Genomic DNA, 17,491 nt, shown 5'->3' with positions numbered 1-17,491 from the left:
AGCGTAAAGGAGAAGGGCGAGAAGGGAAAAAGAGATTGTGATCGTACGTGAAGAGTAAAGATAGAAAACCAAAGGAAAGATTTACGTGTGTAAGAAAGATTATATAGCGTAGTGGAAAGACCAGTTATATTTTTATTGTCAACTAACAGCATATTTCGTCAAGTTATTTCTAAACGAATGTGTTTGACGTCCAGAAAGTTGGAAGAAGAAATAGCAAAAAATGTTGGGTAAAAGTAACACTCGGTGATCCGTGCTGAAGAAATACACTGCAAAAGGAAAGGAAATTTCGTGAATTATTTACATTATCTTTTGGAAGGTCACGAGCATCGTTAATCTCTGCGTCGGTAGCTATTTAATTGAAAGTGGAAAGGGGAACCTGTAAGGAACTTGATCATACAGGTCAACACAAACATAAGATACCAAGGAAAAAGGAGAACACGTATAACGAGATACACAATTCGGAGAGATTGCACGTATGCTACGATTGTTCCAAGAATCCTACGAATGGAGCACGGGTGCGTCCACGAGACGAAATTTTGCGCACGAATGGAGTACCGTTGTTATTGTTGTGTATATTGATTTTTAACGCGCGAGCTATAATTTCGACATTTATTCTGTATTACGAATAGATGGCCCGTATTATTTTTTTTTTAATTTGTGACTGTGATTAAAATGAACTCTTTTGACGTCTACAATTATCTTTCTTTTTCTACAATTATACGAAATTATTATTATTATTTGCAACGCTAATTTTTCTTAGATTAAAATATGAGTAGTACAGTGGCAATGGAATCATCTACAGTTGTGAACTCTGTGGTTGACAATATGACATCTGTATTTTCTGAGAAGGAAACAGCTCCAATATTCTTACAGACACGAGCTGCTCAAGGTATTGCTGGTGCATTTGTTTGGGTTGCATTGTTCTTGACTTGTCAACAGGTATTTTACAATAAAATTGCAAAACATCTTTATTACCGTAGACAATCCTAAATATTATTTTGGTTAAATTTTTTTTATAGATTTATCAACATTTGAGGTGGTATACTAATCCAACAGAACAAAGATGGATAGTGAGAATCTTGTTTATAGTCCCAATTTATGCAACTTATTCATGGGTCTCTCTAGTATTTTTTAACAGCGAAAGTTATTACGTTTACTTCTTTACTGTACGAGATTGTTATGAAGCGTTTGTTATATATAACTTTTTGTCTCTATGCTATGAGTACCTGGGTGGTGAAGGAAACATTATGTCCGAAATACGTGGCAAACCTATTCGTTCCAATTGCTTATATGGAACTTGCTGTTTGGTTGGAAAGACATATACAATTGGTTTTCTTAGATTTTGTAAACAAGCTACTTTGCAATTTTGCTTAGTAAAACCAGTAATGGCATTTGTTATTATATTCCTTCAAGCATTTGGACATTACAGAGATGGGGATTGGTCCCCAGATGGGGGCTATATTTATGTGACCATTATATATAATATCAGTGTATCTCTTGCCCTTTATGGACTGTTTCTTTTCTACTTTGCCACAAGAGACTTATTAACACCGTTTGAACCTGTTCTGAAATTTTGTACTATCAAAAGTGTTATCTTTCTCTCATTCTGGCAAGGTAATATTTAAAAATAGTTTAAAACATATTTTATGTGCTGAATAAATCTAAATTTATTTTATTGTTTTTTAGGAGTGTTATTGGCTATCCTTGAAAAAGCAAATGTAATTTCTTCTATAAATGTGGGCCAACCATCCAGTGTAGGCACGGTTTCTGCTGGTTATCAAAACTTTTTAATTTGTATTGAAATGTTGTTTGCTGCTATAGCTTTACGTTATGCTTTTCCCTATCAAGTATACTCAGCTGGTTGTGTTACGGATTCAAGAGGGAGGAGTGTAACAATGCAAAGCATTAGCAGTAGTTTAAAGGTACATTAAATAATTTTTAAATACTATTAATAAATGATTGACCTAATTTATAAACAGTGAAAATAACTAATTCAATTTGTACACAGGAAACTATGAATCCAAAAGACATAATGACTGATGCCATCCATAACTTTCACCCACAATATCAACAATACACTCAGTACAGTTCGGGTACGTATAATTGATTTATTTTTCAATTTTTTCTTTTTAATAAATATTGTATTTAAAATTCTTTACTTGCTTTACCTAATTAATACATTTTCATATAGCATGTTGTTGTAAATGATCAAATTTAAAACACCTATGTTTTATTGTTCATTTACATTTCTTATTTAACTGTTACAATATTCTTTAAATATAAATTAAAGAAAGTGCAAAAGAAATAATTAAAAATTTAAGAAGTATTAAAGCTTTGAATTAGAAATTAAAGTAATAAACGAATATGTTGTTTTAATTCTGGATTTTGGCTTTTTACATAATAAATGAGCATTATTTTATTATACTTGCATCTCTTAACATACTTTACTGCCAATTATTGCAAAAAAATAGTATAAATTCATTTATATTTATCTTTTGCAACTAAATTGTACTTGAGAGTTCTTTAAAAAATAAAAAAAAAAGAGTAGTTCTTATCATAAGTTTAATAAACATGTGCCATTTAAAATAAAATTCTTTGAAGGCACTTCCTTTTTTATTGTTTTTCAGACGTTAATACCAACTTGCCGTATGAAAAACTATGAGAATGCAAGGCATCACTTTTTTAATTTCAAGAAATTGGACATCAAACATTTATATCATTTTAAACGGAAAATGAAAAATTTTTAGTACCTTAGTTTATTGAAACTGTTATTATAAACTTATTTGATAGTTTAAGTTCTAATTAAACTGCAGGATGGGCAAAGTGTTTTCTGCTCAAATTATAATTTAAGTAAAATCAGTATACATAAGTCTACAATTCTTTCATTTTGCAATTAACAAAATCTACTATATAATAGGGATTAAGCAATTAACAAGGGAAGCACTTAAAATAAAGTGTAATTTCATAACACGTTTTGCTTTCTAATAAAATGCAAAAGACAAATAATAATTGATTACTATTCTGTGGCAGTATTGTAATTGTGTATTATTTTATCGACAAATTAGAAGTTATTAAAGAATGTATTATTATTATTTTGTAATGCTTTTATATCTAAAAAGAATAGCATGTAAATAATAAAAATTCATATTTAATTTGGCATGCTAATATAACATTGTATTTTTTTTTTTTTATATCTACTTTCAATAATTTTCACCAAATTAGCAAGTGTAAAATTATTATTTTCATAACATGCATGAATTGCAAATTTATTAAACATGATTATGTTATGCATATAATTATTGTAGTAATGTGAAAAAAAAAATAAAACGATTGTAGCTTATACTGTGTACATATGAATTTTATTAAATTGCGTATGAAACTGCATAGCCCATAAGCAATATAATTGACGTTGCTTTGAATAAAGAGAAAGAAAGTATGAGCATGGTTGTTCAGTGTCTGCTGATTGATCGATCTATCAATTAGTATTGATTTTATCAGCGATAATACGTGATATAATGTAACAATCAGGAGCTCCCAAAGGACAACGTGGTATGCGGATATCCAGCTTCGATCCAGATGATCCACAGAATATGCCAATACCACCACCACAAAGACGGCACACATCTCATCAACGTGTTGCTACAATTTCTCAAAATTATAATGAAAAAACAATGCTTTTGAGCAGTGACGATGAGTTCCAATAGACACGAACAATGGACTGTGTACAAAAAGCGAGGAACGGAACAAAAAAGAGACGGTACATTAACGTTGCATTTCCATGAATTTAATTTCAAGGAAACATTACGTATATCATTAAATTGACTGTACATCGTTAGGTAGGAACTTAACTCGCTCACAGAACAAATGACAGATTAATAAACAAATAATGTGATGTAAAATCATATATCACATTATAATATATAGTTCCATAATGTTGCATTCATGTTAATACGTGTATTATGTTACATCATGTAAACATAGCATAGAAGATATTTATTTTAATATGCTGAACATAATTAAGGCATTGTTACCTATAGAGGTGGTTCTATTATAATAAGATAAATATGTTTGATTTAAATACCAGTTTTATGTTTTTGAAGAGAGGGCACTGTATAGTACTTAATGTTTGACTACTCACAAATGAGTTTGCTGCATTACTGTGGTTCGACGGTATTTTTACATTTTGAATGAGCCTTACATATATTTATATACCAGCATTTCTCATTTATATCAAATTAATTTTTTCAATGAAAAATATTTATTTTATAAATTACACTGGGACAGATGCTTCTAATTATTACACACGTCCAAGAACTATATATGAAAGAGCCACAAAAATCTTTGCGTCCTAGATTAAAAAATCAATGAATGTATATATCGTTAAAATAGAATGTAATAATTCAAAAATTAAAGAACTTTCCTTCAGCGCATTTATCTTATCTACGTATAAATACTTAATACTTAGTGTTATAAGTTGTTGATTTTACGCTTTGATTTTATACCTTACATGTTTTAAATATTTTAAGAAATGGAAATAGATCTTAATCTTGGTCATAATTAAACTTTATTTTCTATACAACAGAATAGTTTGTGTATACATAAATTATATTTATGGAGAGAGTACATTATTCTGCTCCATGAAATAACAATAAAATTCATTTTTTTTAAAATAAATCATTGTTTTGGTATAATTAACAATTAGTGTTCCACGTTCTTATTAGTAAACTACTTACTAAATGTTATAATAAGATTAGTGACAGTGATTTAAATATAGATTACTTCAACTAAAAAAATCAAATATTTGTCCTATAAAAGCATTATTTATAATAGCATCAATGCATTGAAATATTACAACTATTAGTGAAAAAATAATTTAGCGTTTTATTAACAGCCTTTATTTTGGCAAAGTGTATGCGTGTATGTATGCATTTATGAATTTATTTTGCACAAGATCTATATTTATTTTACCAACCAATCCAATACGTATCTTTATTTGTTACAACTTTTTTCCACCCGTGCCAAGGTAATTCTAAGTCTTGTTCTAATAACAAATTATTATACGATTCTTTCTTTAAAGCCACTCTATTTAATTGTTCATCTTTTACTGTACAATTCTTTGAACTTGATGCTTTGCACCTAGCAGACAAACAATTTTTATCTTCGTTTTCAATATCTTGATACTGTAAATTATCATCCATGTACACAACAACATTTGTTTCCTCACTCGCATATTTATTGTATTTCTCAGTAACATTTTGTTTTACTAATTTGTTATTTAAAATCACAGAACAATTTCCTTTACTTAGATTATTAACATCTTCATCGCTGTTGTTACAAGTTATTGGTTTGAATCCTATCGATCTTAAACGAGCAATTTTTAGATCATTATCTGGAATGTTAACAGGTACGAATGCGGATATTCTTTTCGGCGAAGATCCGCTTTGTTCTTTAGCATTTAAGATATCATTAGTGAATAATTTTATATTTTTACTTTTAGAATTTTCTATATTACATACAGTTTCTTCACAAGGCGTACGATTCTTACCAGATTCGGATGTGTTATAACTTTTAGTTTTATTATCTAATTTCATAACTTCGTATACATCAGGCTTTGTATCTTTAACATCACCGTATTCTATTTTGATGAAAGTGTATTGCTCGTTACGGACATTACTTTGATTAAGACTGTTTGATTTCAAATTCTTTGTTAGTGGCTCTTTAATCAGAGAACATTGAGTAATTGCATCCGCTTTGCAAGGCTTTGAAATTTCTTTTGCAGAATTACTACGTAACTCCTCTTCGACTTTACAGAATTTTGAATCCTCAGAATCTATTTGCTTCAATTTTCTTTTCCGATTTTGAATCAACGTTACATCTTTACTTTTGCTGTTAATATTGATATTATTATTATTTGCAGCAGGAGCAGTAATAGTGGTAGTTGCCTTAGTGGCAGTACTACTATTATTAAGCAATTTTTCTATAATATGATCTTTATCTTTTTTAGAAACTGTAAGATTCTTCTGTATCTTTACTTGATTCGATTCTGATCTTTTAACATCTCCAGTTTGTTTATTTTTAATACGTTTATAACTATTGATGTTTGTAAGTTTACTTCTATTTTTAAAAGTAGATTGCTCTGAACTGATCTGACGTTTATTTAAAGCATACATAGTGGTACCAAAACGTTCAAATGATTGTTTAGCATAAGTACTATTTATAGATCTCAATCTTCTATTTCGTGGACCACGTATTTTAGGACCAATTTTTGCATCTATTAATAAATTTGCAATTTCTCTTCTCTGTTTTTTATTTATATGTTTTTTGATTGAAGACTTGATTGATCTCATAGCTTGTAAACGCATTTTTGTTTCAGTTTTACTGTCAACATTCTTTTTAATACTTTTCGTCGATTCCTGTAAAGAATTCGATTTTCTCTTTTGTAAATTATTTTGTTTCATCCTTTTATTGTTTAAATCGTTGCTACATTCGTTTAAATAGGAAATGTCTTCTTCTGGAATATTTCTTTGAGAATGATTATATATGTGAAGAGATGTCAAACTGTTGCCTAAAACATCTAAGGGCTGTATAGAACTCTTTTGTAACTTTTCATTGTGTATTTTGTTATGCTTTTTTGTTTCTGATTTACCTATCATCTTTCGAGGCAATCTTCTACGACGTCTGAACTTATAACATCTTGATCCAATTAAGTCATCCGAAATGGTCTCAAAATTTTTCTTCTCTTTTATTTCACCCACATTTTTTCGTGTCGTTATTTTATTTTTTACTTCTGATTGGGCTGTTAGTAAATTTTGTGTTTTAAATGCCATGGACTGTTCTGATGTTAATCCTATCATGTTACCCATCAGCAACTCTGATAAAGGATGACCTTTCTCATTAATTAAATGGAGAATTTCATCCGGCGTTAGTGAATCAAGAAATTCAAGTGACTTTGAATCTTGTACTTCTTTAGATATAATTTTATGCGCTGCAATTTCATTTCTATGCATGCAGTTCATCAGCTTCAATGTGTTGTTAGGTACACCAGAAATATTTACAGTACTTTTACATGTCTCTTTTGTATCATTTGTCAATTCTTCATGCGCATTATTAGATTCATGTTGATAACAAGAATTTGGACTTGCATCATTTTCAGTAGCACTTGATTCTGTGTCTATATGTTTAGTTAATTTTATTTTTTCTGGTTCTGATTTCACTGTATTAAGAGAAACATAATTAACACGCTTGGGAAACTCATTTGAATTAACTGTTTGAGCCTTCCCATCTAAATTTCTACTTGTATCTTTACTCAATAAATTCCTGTTTTCTATGTGTTGATTAGTTTTCAATACATTAAGTGATTTAGAAGTTCTACAAAATGGCAATGAGATACATTTTTTAACATCATGCTGTGTACTGTGCGAGGAATTATATAATCCTGTACGTATAGAAATATTGGTATTATGAGTTTTAGATCCTTGGTTTCCAATATGAGTTAAGGAATTGTTTGTTAAGACAGTAGAAACACTGGATACATTTGATGTACATTCCGTGTTGTTGTTTGTTTTCTTAAATACGTGACGAGTTACTATTGCACTTTCAGAAACACCTTTCTCCTTATCATCTAAGTTTTTACTTTCAAAATGTGAAAATTGCGATGATGCACTTGATTTCTCACAACTCCCTTTGTCACAGATGGGTTCAGAACTGTGGGAGTATTTTTTAAATTCATACATATTTGGGGAGGGATTATCTGTGCAGTGTTGGAGAAATGTTGATGTAGATTGAGGAACAGAGGAAGTTTTAATTGTATTTAAAACTGACTGTTTAGTATTCCATAATGGTGCTTCTTGATTATTTAAACGTAATAAAGCAAATTTGTAATATTTTGTGGAATCTGAGTTCACACCTATCCAAAATTTTGTCACAATATACAAACCATCGTATCTATAACCTGTTTTAGGTGCAAATTCATTTAATAAATTATAACTTCTAATGAGTCTCACAGGTATCTGATTTTCATAATTTTTAACAAGTGGATCTTTGTCCAACTTTCCATTAAGGTACTTCTGACCTGTAACAGTGAGGTAATTACCAAAATCTACATCTTCATTTAAGTTAACACTTGAAGTACAAATTGAGGTAACACCAAATGGACCGTTTTGAAAATTTTCATCGAAAGGATCATGAACACGATCTCTAGAACAATCCATTCGAATACCCCACCATGAACCAGATGGAAATCCTGAGATAGGTCCATATGTGTAATTTATAACCTAACATACAAAGTCATGATTAAATATATTTATACAAAAATGTATATATCATAAAAGCATCATTCCAATAGTCTTACGTTTTTGTTGCACCAAGAATTTAATTGTGATTCCTTTTTTATTGATTTTATTTTACAGATGCAATTGAGTTTCATAAACAACTTTTCAAAATCCTCCTTGTTTTTGTTTTCCACCTGAAAGATGTTGATCGCATTTCAATTAACATTTCTATATAAACATTATACACACTGTTTGCAATACTCACTTGACTTTTTTGATAACACTCGTGCAATATTCTCTCATTTTCTTGAATAGTGTTTGCATGAAAAGTCTTTAAACCATCATTCTTCGCCATTTTATAACAGAATTTCATTGTAGGATTATATCTGCATAATAAACATTAGACGAAGATAGAACACATATTACGCGTATAAAAACTGACTAAACCACAATGTATGTTTTGCTTATGCATATTATGTGTATGTATAGTAAAAATCTTAGATTAACTCAAATGATGATTATATTTTATGCTTAGTGCATAATGTGAACGATACAGTTGCAATAAATGCACATATTTTTATCTATTTGCAACTCAACATTGTTTATCCATTATGGTAAATTAAAAAGCGAGTTCCCTCAAAACAACTATGGCGTACTTCTATTTTTTCTATGCACGTAAAGTTTAGCGTACCATAGACAAAGTAAAGAATAGACCATTCGTGCCACTGTTTGAATTACACGATCTGAAATACCGACAAAAACCGCATTTTTGACATGTAGGTGAAACTTCAGAAAATCGTCATATCTCGATATTTATAAAATTAAACAAATAAGCTCTTCTTTGCAAAAGAAGATATTTAGGATTATGATTCAAAAGAAAATCTTCTGCCGTTCTTATGTCATTTCCTATATTATCGACGAGACACAGTAAGTGTGTGAATTGTTCTGGACACATAATCCGCATCTTCGGACCCATAAAATATACAAAAAGCAGCATAAAAATAATATTAATAAATATACTAGGTCTGCTTGATTGAGGCGCACTTTTATGATTGAAGAATGGTCAGCAATGCATTATTTACATGGTTCGATCGTAAAAGTTCATAAATAATGTTCGGGTAATGAGTAATTAATTATTTTGTGTCAGCATTACGATACGTACATGAGCCGCCTATGTCAATTATACTGCGCATGCAAAGTGTAATATTTCGGCACTTTGGCGACGTAGTATGGTACCTGAGGCATTTAGAAACAAATTTCTATTAGGGTTTGATGCGTTTTGATGCCCAATAAAGCCAAAAAATCAATTTTTGTAGAATTCGGTCCAAAACGGTACAGGTGGCGCCATCTAGCGGCGAGCGGCGGAACTACGAAAAACTAAAATTTCGATTTTCTCGAAAACTAGGCACTTTTCCGAAATTCTGAGATATACAAATTGTTCCTTGTCGCCTAAGGAATCGAACGAATATAATTATAGCTTGCTAGGACCATTATTCAAGAAAATAGAAAAATAGCCCATTTCATGGACTAAAAAATTGCCGTCCATCTAGCGGTGAAAGTTGGAACTACAAAAACAGAAAATCTCGATTTTCTCGAAAACCAGCGACTTTTCCGAAATTCTGAGATATACAAATTGTTCCTTGTGGCCTAAAGAATCGAACGAATATAATTATAGCTTGCTAGGACCATTATTAAAGAAAATAGAAAAATAGCCCAATTCATGGACTAAACAATTGGCGTCCATCTAGCGGTGAAAGTTGGAACTACAAAAATATAAAAATGCGATTTTCTCGAAAATTAGCGAACTTTGAGTACTTCTGAGGCTCAGAAAGAGTTATGTGATCGCATTGGAAGCGAAATAATGTAATAAATTCTTCCTAAAGGCTTTAATAAAGAAAATAAAAAAAATGTCATTTTATGGAGAAAATTTGTGGCGCCATCTAGCGGCGAAACTGCGAACTAAACTCAAAAAACGTATGTCCGAACACGCAGTAAAGGGGTCAAATAAAAATTGATTTTCTGGGCTTAATAGGCAAAAAAATGAATAACTTATTCAACAAGAATTGCTTTAAAATGTCTAAAGAAGCATACTACGTCGTCAAAGTTGCGAAATATTGCTTTATATACTTTTCCTTAACGCGTGTATGTGCATACGTTTTTTCAGTTTAGTTCGCAGTTTCGCCGCTAGATGGCGCCACAAATTTTCTCCATAAAATGACATTTTTTTTATTTTCTTTATTAAATCCTTTAGGATGCTTTTATTGCATTATTTTGCTTCCAATGCGATCACATAACTCTTTCTGAGCCTCAGAAGTACTCAAAGTTCGCTAATTTTCGAGAAAATCGCATTTTTATATTTTTGTAGTTCCAACTTTCACCGCTAGATGGACGGCAATTTTTTAGTCCATGAAATGGGCTATTTTTCTATTTTCTTTAATAATGGTCCTAGCAAGCCATAATTATATTCGTTCGATTCCTTAGGCAACAAGGAACAATTTGTATATATCAGATTTTCCAAAAAGTGCCCAGTTTTCGAGAAAATCGAAATTTTAGTTATTCGTAGTTCCGCCGCTCGCCGCTAGATGGCGCCACCTGTACCGTTTTGGACCGAATTCGACAAAAATTGATTTTCTGGCTTTATTAGGCATCAAAACGCATCAAACCCTAATAGAAATTTGTTTCTAAATGCCTCAGGTACCATACTACGTCGCCAAAGTGCCGTAATATTCATTTTTTTATTTTCCTTATTTGCATGTTCGGACCCTCATTTTTTAGGTTTAGTTCTCCCGTTTCGCCACTAGGTGGACGCCAATTTTTTAGTTCATAAAATAATATTAAAATATTAAAATTCAATATAAATTGAATTTTTTTACAAAAAAAAAAAAAAGGAACAAGTAGCGCCATCTCTTTGATTCTATTCGGAACAGTTCGCTCGTTATACTTTGTCTCATCGGTAATATAGGGAACAACTTTGAAGTTGTGCAAACTTTTTGTTTTACGAAAAAAATAGAACTTGTTTGCAAAATTTGACCAGAATCAGAACATGACGGTATTCTGCAGTTTCCCGGAGATTTGTAAATGGTTTAAACATTTATTTATGCGTATGAAGTAGGTAGAACTCCATTTAAAATGGGGTTGTGTGCCTCACTCAAAAATCCCGCTAAAACACACAACTTACGAAAGCAGGACATCAGCGAACCAAACAATAATATTTTGTTTAGCGCGAATCGCATATATTCTAATCGATAAATTGAATTGAAATATAACACTTCTGTTTCTATGTCTTATTCTTATATTAATTATACAATATACATATAATGAAAAGTTGTTACTTTATCGAAATCATATCGATACAGTAATGTTACTTTCACCGTGTGAAAGTGCAGAATAAAATGAATGAAAAGCGGAACTTGTTTGAAAAATAAAAAACATCGCTACCTTTCATTAAAATACTTTGCAGGTATCTTGTCAGTGCTGGTAAACTACTTAATACGCCTCACTATATCTGTTGTATTACATTACCATATTGTTTACAGAAAGCTAACACAACGCTATTTCAAATTACAATCGCGAGAATAAAATCAATAATACTGTTGGACGATTTTGTAGCAAAAGTTTTATACTTGTTGCTTCTTGAATATTTATAACATACATAGTTGATTAATTTTATACTTTTTATAATGTTTTCTTATAGAAATATTTTAACAACCACTTTCCAATCGCTTTTGAGACATCTACATACTTCAAAAATTCTGTAAGTAATCTCTATTGAATATTCAATGATTTTGATAAACATGTTTGCAATAAAAATATTGCATACACAATTAATTAATATAAAAAATTAATATGAAAACTGTTATGTTTCTTTCCAGACAAGAAGCAGTAATAATAGATGGTAAACAAATAGCTCAGGAAATTCAGAATGAATTGAAAGCAACTCTGCATACGTGGATAAATGATACTAAAAGGACACCTAAATTAGTAGCAATAATAGTTGGTAATCATCCAGCTAGTAAAATGTATGTAAAAAGAAAAATGAAAGCTGCAAGTTTTATTGGTAATATATTATCTACACTAACAGTTTTTAGAGACACATCAATGCAATGATAAACAGAGCAAATACTTGCACACATATGACTAGTCTATTTAATATTAATAAAAGAAATGATTAAAAATGTGCATCATATATTTATGTTGTAGGCATAGAAAACTATACTATCCAACTAGAGGAAAATGTAACGCAACAGCAGATTATCAATGAAATTAATTACTTAAATGAAGATCCATCCATAGATGGAATTCTTGTGCAGTTACCATTATCAAAGCATATAAATGAACAAGAAGTGTGTCAGGCAATTGCACCAAACAAAGATGTGGATGGTTTTCATTTGGAAAATCTGGGTAATCTAGCATTAAATAGAAGTGGTATTGTTCCTGCAACTGCTTTGGGTGTGAAAGAATTAATAATAAGAAGCAACATAGAAACTTTTGGAAAAAATGCAGTGGTAGTAGGAAGATCAAAACATGTTGGTTTACCTATTGCATTGCTTTTACATGCTGATCGTGAAGGTATGTTATAATAGTATTTTATAACAGTTTGTATAAGTAAATTAATACTGTTAACAGGAATTTGATGATGAATTATTTTCTAGGCGAAACAGGTGCATTAGATATGACTACAACTATATGTCACCGTCACACACCCCACACTGAATTAGAAAAGTTTACAAAATTAGCAGATTTGGTGGTTGTAGCTGCCGGTATTCCTGGTCTTATTACTAAGGAAATGGTAAAACCAGGGGCATGTATAATTGATGTAGGAATCACAAGAGTAAAAATTGGAAATCATTACAAATTACTGGGAGATGTAGATTTTGATAATGTGAAACAAATTGCTGGACATATAACTCCAGTACCAGGAGGTGTAGGTCCAATGACTGTAACAATGTTAATGAAAAATACAATTTTGGCAGCTAAAAGGAATTATGAATGCTCAAAATGTTTAGATCTTAATAAAAAAAAAACAGAAGTCAGTTAAAAATTAAAACTTATATTTAGCAAAAGTGTAATTTATTACATGGTATTAATAATAATGTGGTATATTAATATATAAATACAGTATTATTCTCTACTAAAAAATTTGTATTTACTAATCACAAGATTAATAAATTGTGATAATTATATATACTTGTTCATAAATAATGTCCTATTGTCAACATTATAGACTGGTATTAGTATACAGGGTATCCACACCTAAGTGTGACAATTTGGAAGATTGGAACATTTATTTAAATGTTTTAGTTAAAGGTAAGTATGCAGACAACTTAATTTTAATTTCTCAAAATATGAAATATCGCGATATCACACTTGGACGTGGACACCTTGTATGTACTGCCAAAGCAAGTACAAGAAATCGTAAAACATTCCACAATATGTAATCACTTCATTCTCCATCTTTAAAAATATGAATGCAGATAAATACGAAAATAAAAATAATTAGAGTAATCGTCAGCAATGAGGTTATATCTTTAATGCCGGTTTATATCATAACATTTATGAACAAAAGTAAGAGTCATTACCGAAAAACTAATCGAGCGAGAACATGTCATTATCTAGTTTCACTTTCTTTTGTAAGTCAAGTCAAAGTTCACTAGCTCCAATCATTTTCAATATTTCGAAATATAGCATTCCGAAGTTTTTCTCGACCAGTTCGATAAAAATGAGTCGACCGAAGGTTTTAATTACTCGTCCAGATGTTCCAATTGGAGGAATAAATTTACTTAAAGAACAGTAAGTATCCTTGAAATATTGACAAAATATATTTTTTCTGTAAATTACATTTACGACTGTAGATATATAATGTATATGTGACATTCACGTAACATATATTTAATATATATGTAATGTAAAAAATGTATAAAACTTATCATATATGTACATGTATACAATTTTTTTATTTTATTAATTTCTATTTTTTTGTTTCATTTCAGATGTGATTTAATTATAGGAGATAAACCTCAACCAATTCCTAGGTCTGAATTATTATCAAAAATAAAAGGTGTAGATGGAGTTTTCTGTGTGTTGACCGACAAAATAGATGATGAAGTTCTAGAAGCAGCAGGATCACAATTAAAAGTTGTTGCTTCTATGTCAGTGGGCTTTGACCATTTGGATTTGAAATCTTTGAAACGGAGAAATATCAAAGTTGGTTATACTCCTGGTATTTTAACTGAAGCAACAGCTGAATTAACTGTAGCATTACTTTTAGCTACATCTAGGAGATTAATAGAAGCAAATAGAGCTATTTACAAGTATGGAACAGAATGTATATCTAATGTAGTACATAACTAAATACAAATTTTATTTAAAATATAATTCATAGGGGTGAATGGACATCATGGGGACCTATTTTTATGTGTGGCCCTTCATTATCTGGATCTACAGTTGGGATTGTAGGATTTGGTCGTATTGGTACTCAACTGGCAAAATGTCTCAAAGGCTTTAATGTTGCTAAAATATTGTTTACGAGTAGAACACCTAAACCAGAAGCATCCCATCTTGGAGAACGAGTAACATTTGATGTACTTTTACAAAACAGTGACTTTGTAATTGCTACAACAGCTTTAACACCAGACACAAGACAAATGTTTAACAAAAGTGCATTTGAAAAGATGAAAAAATCTGCCATATTTGTAAATATCAGTAGAGGCGAAGTTGTTGATCAACCAGCATTAATAGAAGCTTTAAAAACTGGAAAAATTAGAGCTGCAGGCTTAGATGTTATGACGCCAGAACCTATCCCATTAGACAGTGAATTATTAAAATTAGATAATTGCGGTAAGTATAGAACTAAAATATTACTAAATCCGTGATTAAACTAATGAATTTTTTCTGTTATAGTGGTACTACCGCATATTGGTAGCGCTGCTACGGAGACACGAGAGGAAATGTCAAAAATTACTGCTAGAAATATACTTGCAGTTTTAAATGGAGTTCCAAATGAAATGCCTTCTGAGCTTCAAATATAAATACACAATGTATTATATATTTAAGTTAATTAAACTATTAAGCGTATATCGGACAGTTAATAAAAATAAGCTTTGAATACACTATTCACATTATTCTATTCTTCATTTGTTTAATTTAATTTCTTGTACAATCGATTCATAATATATTTTGATATATTGTAAAGCATTATTATGATTACTATTTGGAAACATATGATCTGAATGCTTCTATTGCTACTAAACTTTGCTCATATGCAGTAAAATGTAATGCTGTTGTTACAGCAGCTTTTATTTGACTTGGTACCAAGCCTTTAAATAATCCCTTTACTCCTTCCTTTTTCAGAGTCATTTTGAAACAATCTACAAATCCTTCACATTCAAAGAAAGTTCCAAAACCTACTCTACCATGCTTAAATCCTTGTATTTGTAATCTTTTTCTAGTAAGATCAAATGGATATACTACACTTTTAGCTAACAAACCAGCTGCACTACCAGATATCATAGAGATATAAAAAGTATTAGTAGTTTCATGAGAATACTTTTTACAAATATCAGTAAACAGTCCATAAAATGCAAATTGCAATCCAGTATGTGGAGCAATTTGCAATGCTGTTGGTAATAATCCATAAAAGAAAACCCTTGGAGATTCATGTCGCATGATACAACTGAAAATATATTTAGTATACTAATGTTAAAAAAATATATTTGATACAACTAGCTTTAATTTTTTGAAACTTGCCTACAAGAATGAATAATTCCGTTGTACACTTGATGATTACTTGATTGAGCCACTAATCTAGTTCTTATGGTATCAAAAGGATATGATACAACTGTAGCTATTAAACCAGCATTTGCTCCAGCAATAAATTGTGCTGAATATACCCATTCATTATGTGATGAAAAATTGTCTTTCAATTTCATAAACAAGTTATAAGAATAGAACTGTAAAATATTAATATTTGCTCTTAAATATTATATGTTTATATATTTGTATAGTATGGCTAATGCTATTTAAAGTTTTCAAATATAATCTACTTGGAAATTATTAGCTCCATCGTTGATATTGGCATTACATGATTATCAGTCATTTGAAGCAATATTCAAACATTGCCAGAATAATATTATTCAGTACAGTTATTTTTTTAACTAAGTAATTAAAACTAAACAGTATCAATAATAAAAGGTATTATTTTAATAGTGCTGGAAAATAAGGGAAACCTTATTTTTATTTCACATTCACCTGACTCATTCCATATGTAATAGAAAGTAATTGCGCTGGAACATGTCCTTTCCAAAGCGCACGTATACCTTCTTCTTGGGATATCGAATAAAATGCATGAATTATAGAATGATATTTACTAACAGGATGTTCAGTAATTGGTTCAACTTGTAACTACAATTATAAAGATGTTTATAACATATACAACAGTGTGAATATTACATTAATATATAAAATAATAGTTATATATTTTTATTGCATGCACATTTTACCTGAAATCTAATTTTTATAACATCTAAAGGTTGACAACAAAATCTTGTTATAAAACCACTACTAGCCCCTGCTATAGAATGATCTGATATATGATCTTCTTTCTTTGACGAATCACTCATTTTTCTTTTACTTTACACATATATTTCATATTTAAAAAGTGTATAGCAAAGACTTGATAAGACTTGAAAATTTATAACCAAAGCCGAAAAGTTAACAAAGGAGGAGAATGATCAAGAAAAGTAAACAGACATAACGGATGAAAAAAGGGGGACTGAGTGTTCAAAGTCACCCATATTATCACAATACATATAAAAAATTTAGCGTTCCGATCATTGGTTTAATAACAGTACTGAAATTTTGAACTATTTGACCTCTGGATAGACGACAAAACCGATTTAAATGCCCAAATCAAGTGAATCGCGGGCAGTGTTGGGCAGTCCTAGTGCATGCGCAGTAAGCTATCCGTAGAAGTCCTCAATAGCGTATACACTTTGATGAAATATAAGGTATCATTAGGCCATAGTAAGGAAAAAAAAATAAATCTGAAGAAAATTGCAGGAAAGAGAATAAAAGGGTTAAATAATACAACAGATTATATATAATAAAAGTAATATTAAATTTATTTATGATTATTATTATTTTTTACGTTTGCAGCCGATTTGTTATATGAATACCAATATTTGTTGCAAGAGCAAAGGAAAAAGATACCGCTCGATTTTTAT

The 17,491-nt window shown here is 30.3% G+C and overlaps 5 protein-coding genes across 8 annotated transcripts; 3 read left to right on the top strand and 2 right to left on the bottom strand.

Annotated features, from left to right (window-relative positions):
* Positions 1-30: 30 nt before the first annotated feature.
* Positions 31-4,430, top strand: Tmep (Transmembrane endosomal protein). Of its 2 annotated transcripts, XM_003699207.3 has the most exons (6): positions 31-515; positions 761-939; positions 1,020-1,614; positions 1,687-1,922; positions 2,009-2,093; positions 3,529-4,430. In XM_003699207.3, the coding sequence occupies exons 2-6, from the start codon at positions 769-771 to the stop codon at positions 3,702-3,704; spliced, it is 1,263 nt and encodes a 420-aa protein (XP_003699255.1). In that variant the 5' UTR covers positions 31-515; positions 761-768; the 3' UTR covers positions 3,705-4,430. The 2 variants fall into 2 exon arrangements, with proteins under 2 accessions (XP_003699255.1, XP_012153204.1); XM_012297814.2 differs by lacking the exon at positions 3,529-4,430 and adding an exon at positions 2,628-3,436 and having other exon boundaries at positions 34-939.
* A 115-nt stretch (positions 4,431-4,545) lies between these two features.
* Positions 4,546-8,962, bottom strand: LOC100881771 (uncharacterized). Its single transcript, XM_012297560.2, has 3 exons — positions 8,536-8,962; positions 8,351-8,464; positions 4,546-8,273 (listed from the first exon to the last, which is right to left on the bottom strand). The coding sequence occupies exons 1-3, from the start codon at positions 8,641-8,643 to the stop codon at positions 4,965-4,967; spliced, it is 3,531 nt and encodes a 1,176-aa protein (XP_012152950.2). The 5' UTR covers positions 8,644-8,962; the 3' UTR covers positions 4,546-4,964.
* A 2,367-nt stretch (positions 8,963-11,329) lies between these two features.
* Positions 11,330-13,453, top strand: LOC100881664 (NAD-dependent methylenetetrahydrofolate dehydrogenase). Its single transcript, XM_012297454.2, has 5 exons — positions 11,330-11,730; positions 11,807-12,024; positions 12,143-12,327; positions 12,471-12,839; positions 12,923-13,453. The coding sequence occupies exons 2-5, from the start codon at positions 11,951-11,953 to the stop codon at positions 13,306-13,308; spliced, it is 1,014 nt and encodes a 337-aa protein (XP_012152844.1). The 5' UTR covers positions 11,330-11,730; positions 11,807-11,950; the 3' UTR covers positions 13,309-13,453.
* An 8-nt stretch (positions 13,454-13,461) lies between these two features.
* On the top strand, positions 13,462-15,382 carry LOC100881557 (glyoxylate reductase/hydroxypyruvate reductase). Of its 3 annotated transcripts, none has more exons than XM_012297213.2 (5): positions 13,462-13,577; positions 13,956-14,060; positions 14,261-14,581; positions 14,653-15,107; positions 15,171-15,382. In XM_012297213.2, exons 2-5 carry the CDS (start codon positions 13,990-13,992, stop codon positions 15,296-15,298), a joined length of 975 nt encoding a protein of 324 aa, XP_012152603.2. In that variant the 5' UTR covers positions 13,462-13,577; positions 13,956-13,989; the 3' UTR covers positions 15,299-15,382. The 3 variants fall into 3 exon arrangements, with proteins under 3 accessions (XP_012152603.2, XP_076393731.1, XP_003699319.2); XM_076537616.1 differs by having other exon boundaries at positions 13,479-13,835; XM_003699271.3 differs by having other exon boundaries at positions 13,479-14,060.
* LOC100881447 (mitochondrial thiamine pyrophosphate carrier) lies at positions 15,376-17,218 on the bottom strand. The gene is made up of 4 exons (XM_012297305.2): positions 16,769-17,218; positions 16,518-16,670; positions 16,017-16,219; positions 15,376-15,942 (listed from the first exon to the last, which is right to left on the bottom strand). Exons 1-4 carry the CDS (start codon positions 16,886-16,888, stop codon positions 15,477-15,479), a joined length of 942 nt encoding a protein of 313 aa, XP_012152695.2. The 5' UTR covers positions 16,889-17,218; the 3' UTR covers positions 15,376-15,476.
* Between the last annotated feature and the right edge of the window lie 273 nt (positions 17,219-17,491).

Source organism: Megachile rotundata, chromosome 11 (genome assembly GCF_050947335.1).
Source record: "Megachile rotundata isolate GNS110a chromosome 11, iyMegRotu1, whole genome shotgun sequence".
Lineage (NCBI taxonomy): Eukaryota > Metazoa > Arthropoda > Insecta > Hymenoptera > Megachilidae > Megachile > Megachile rotundata.
Note: the sequence above shows the minus strand (reverse complement) of the source record. Positions and strands in the feature narration are given on the sequence as shown.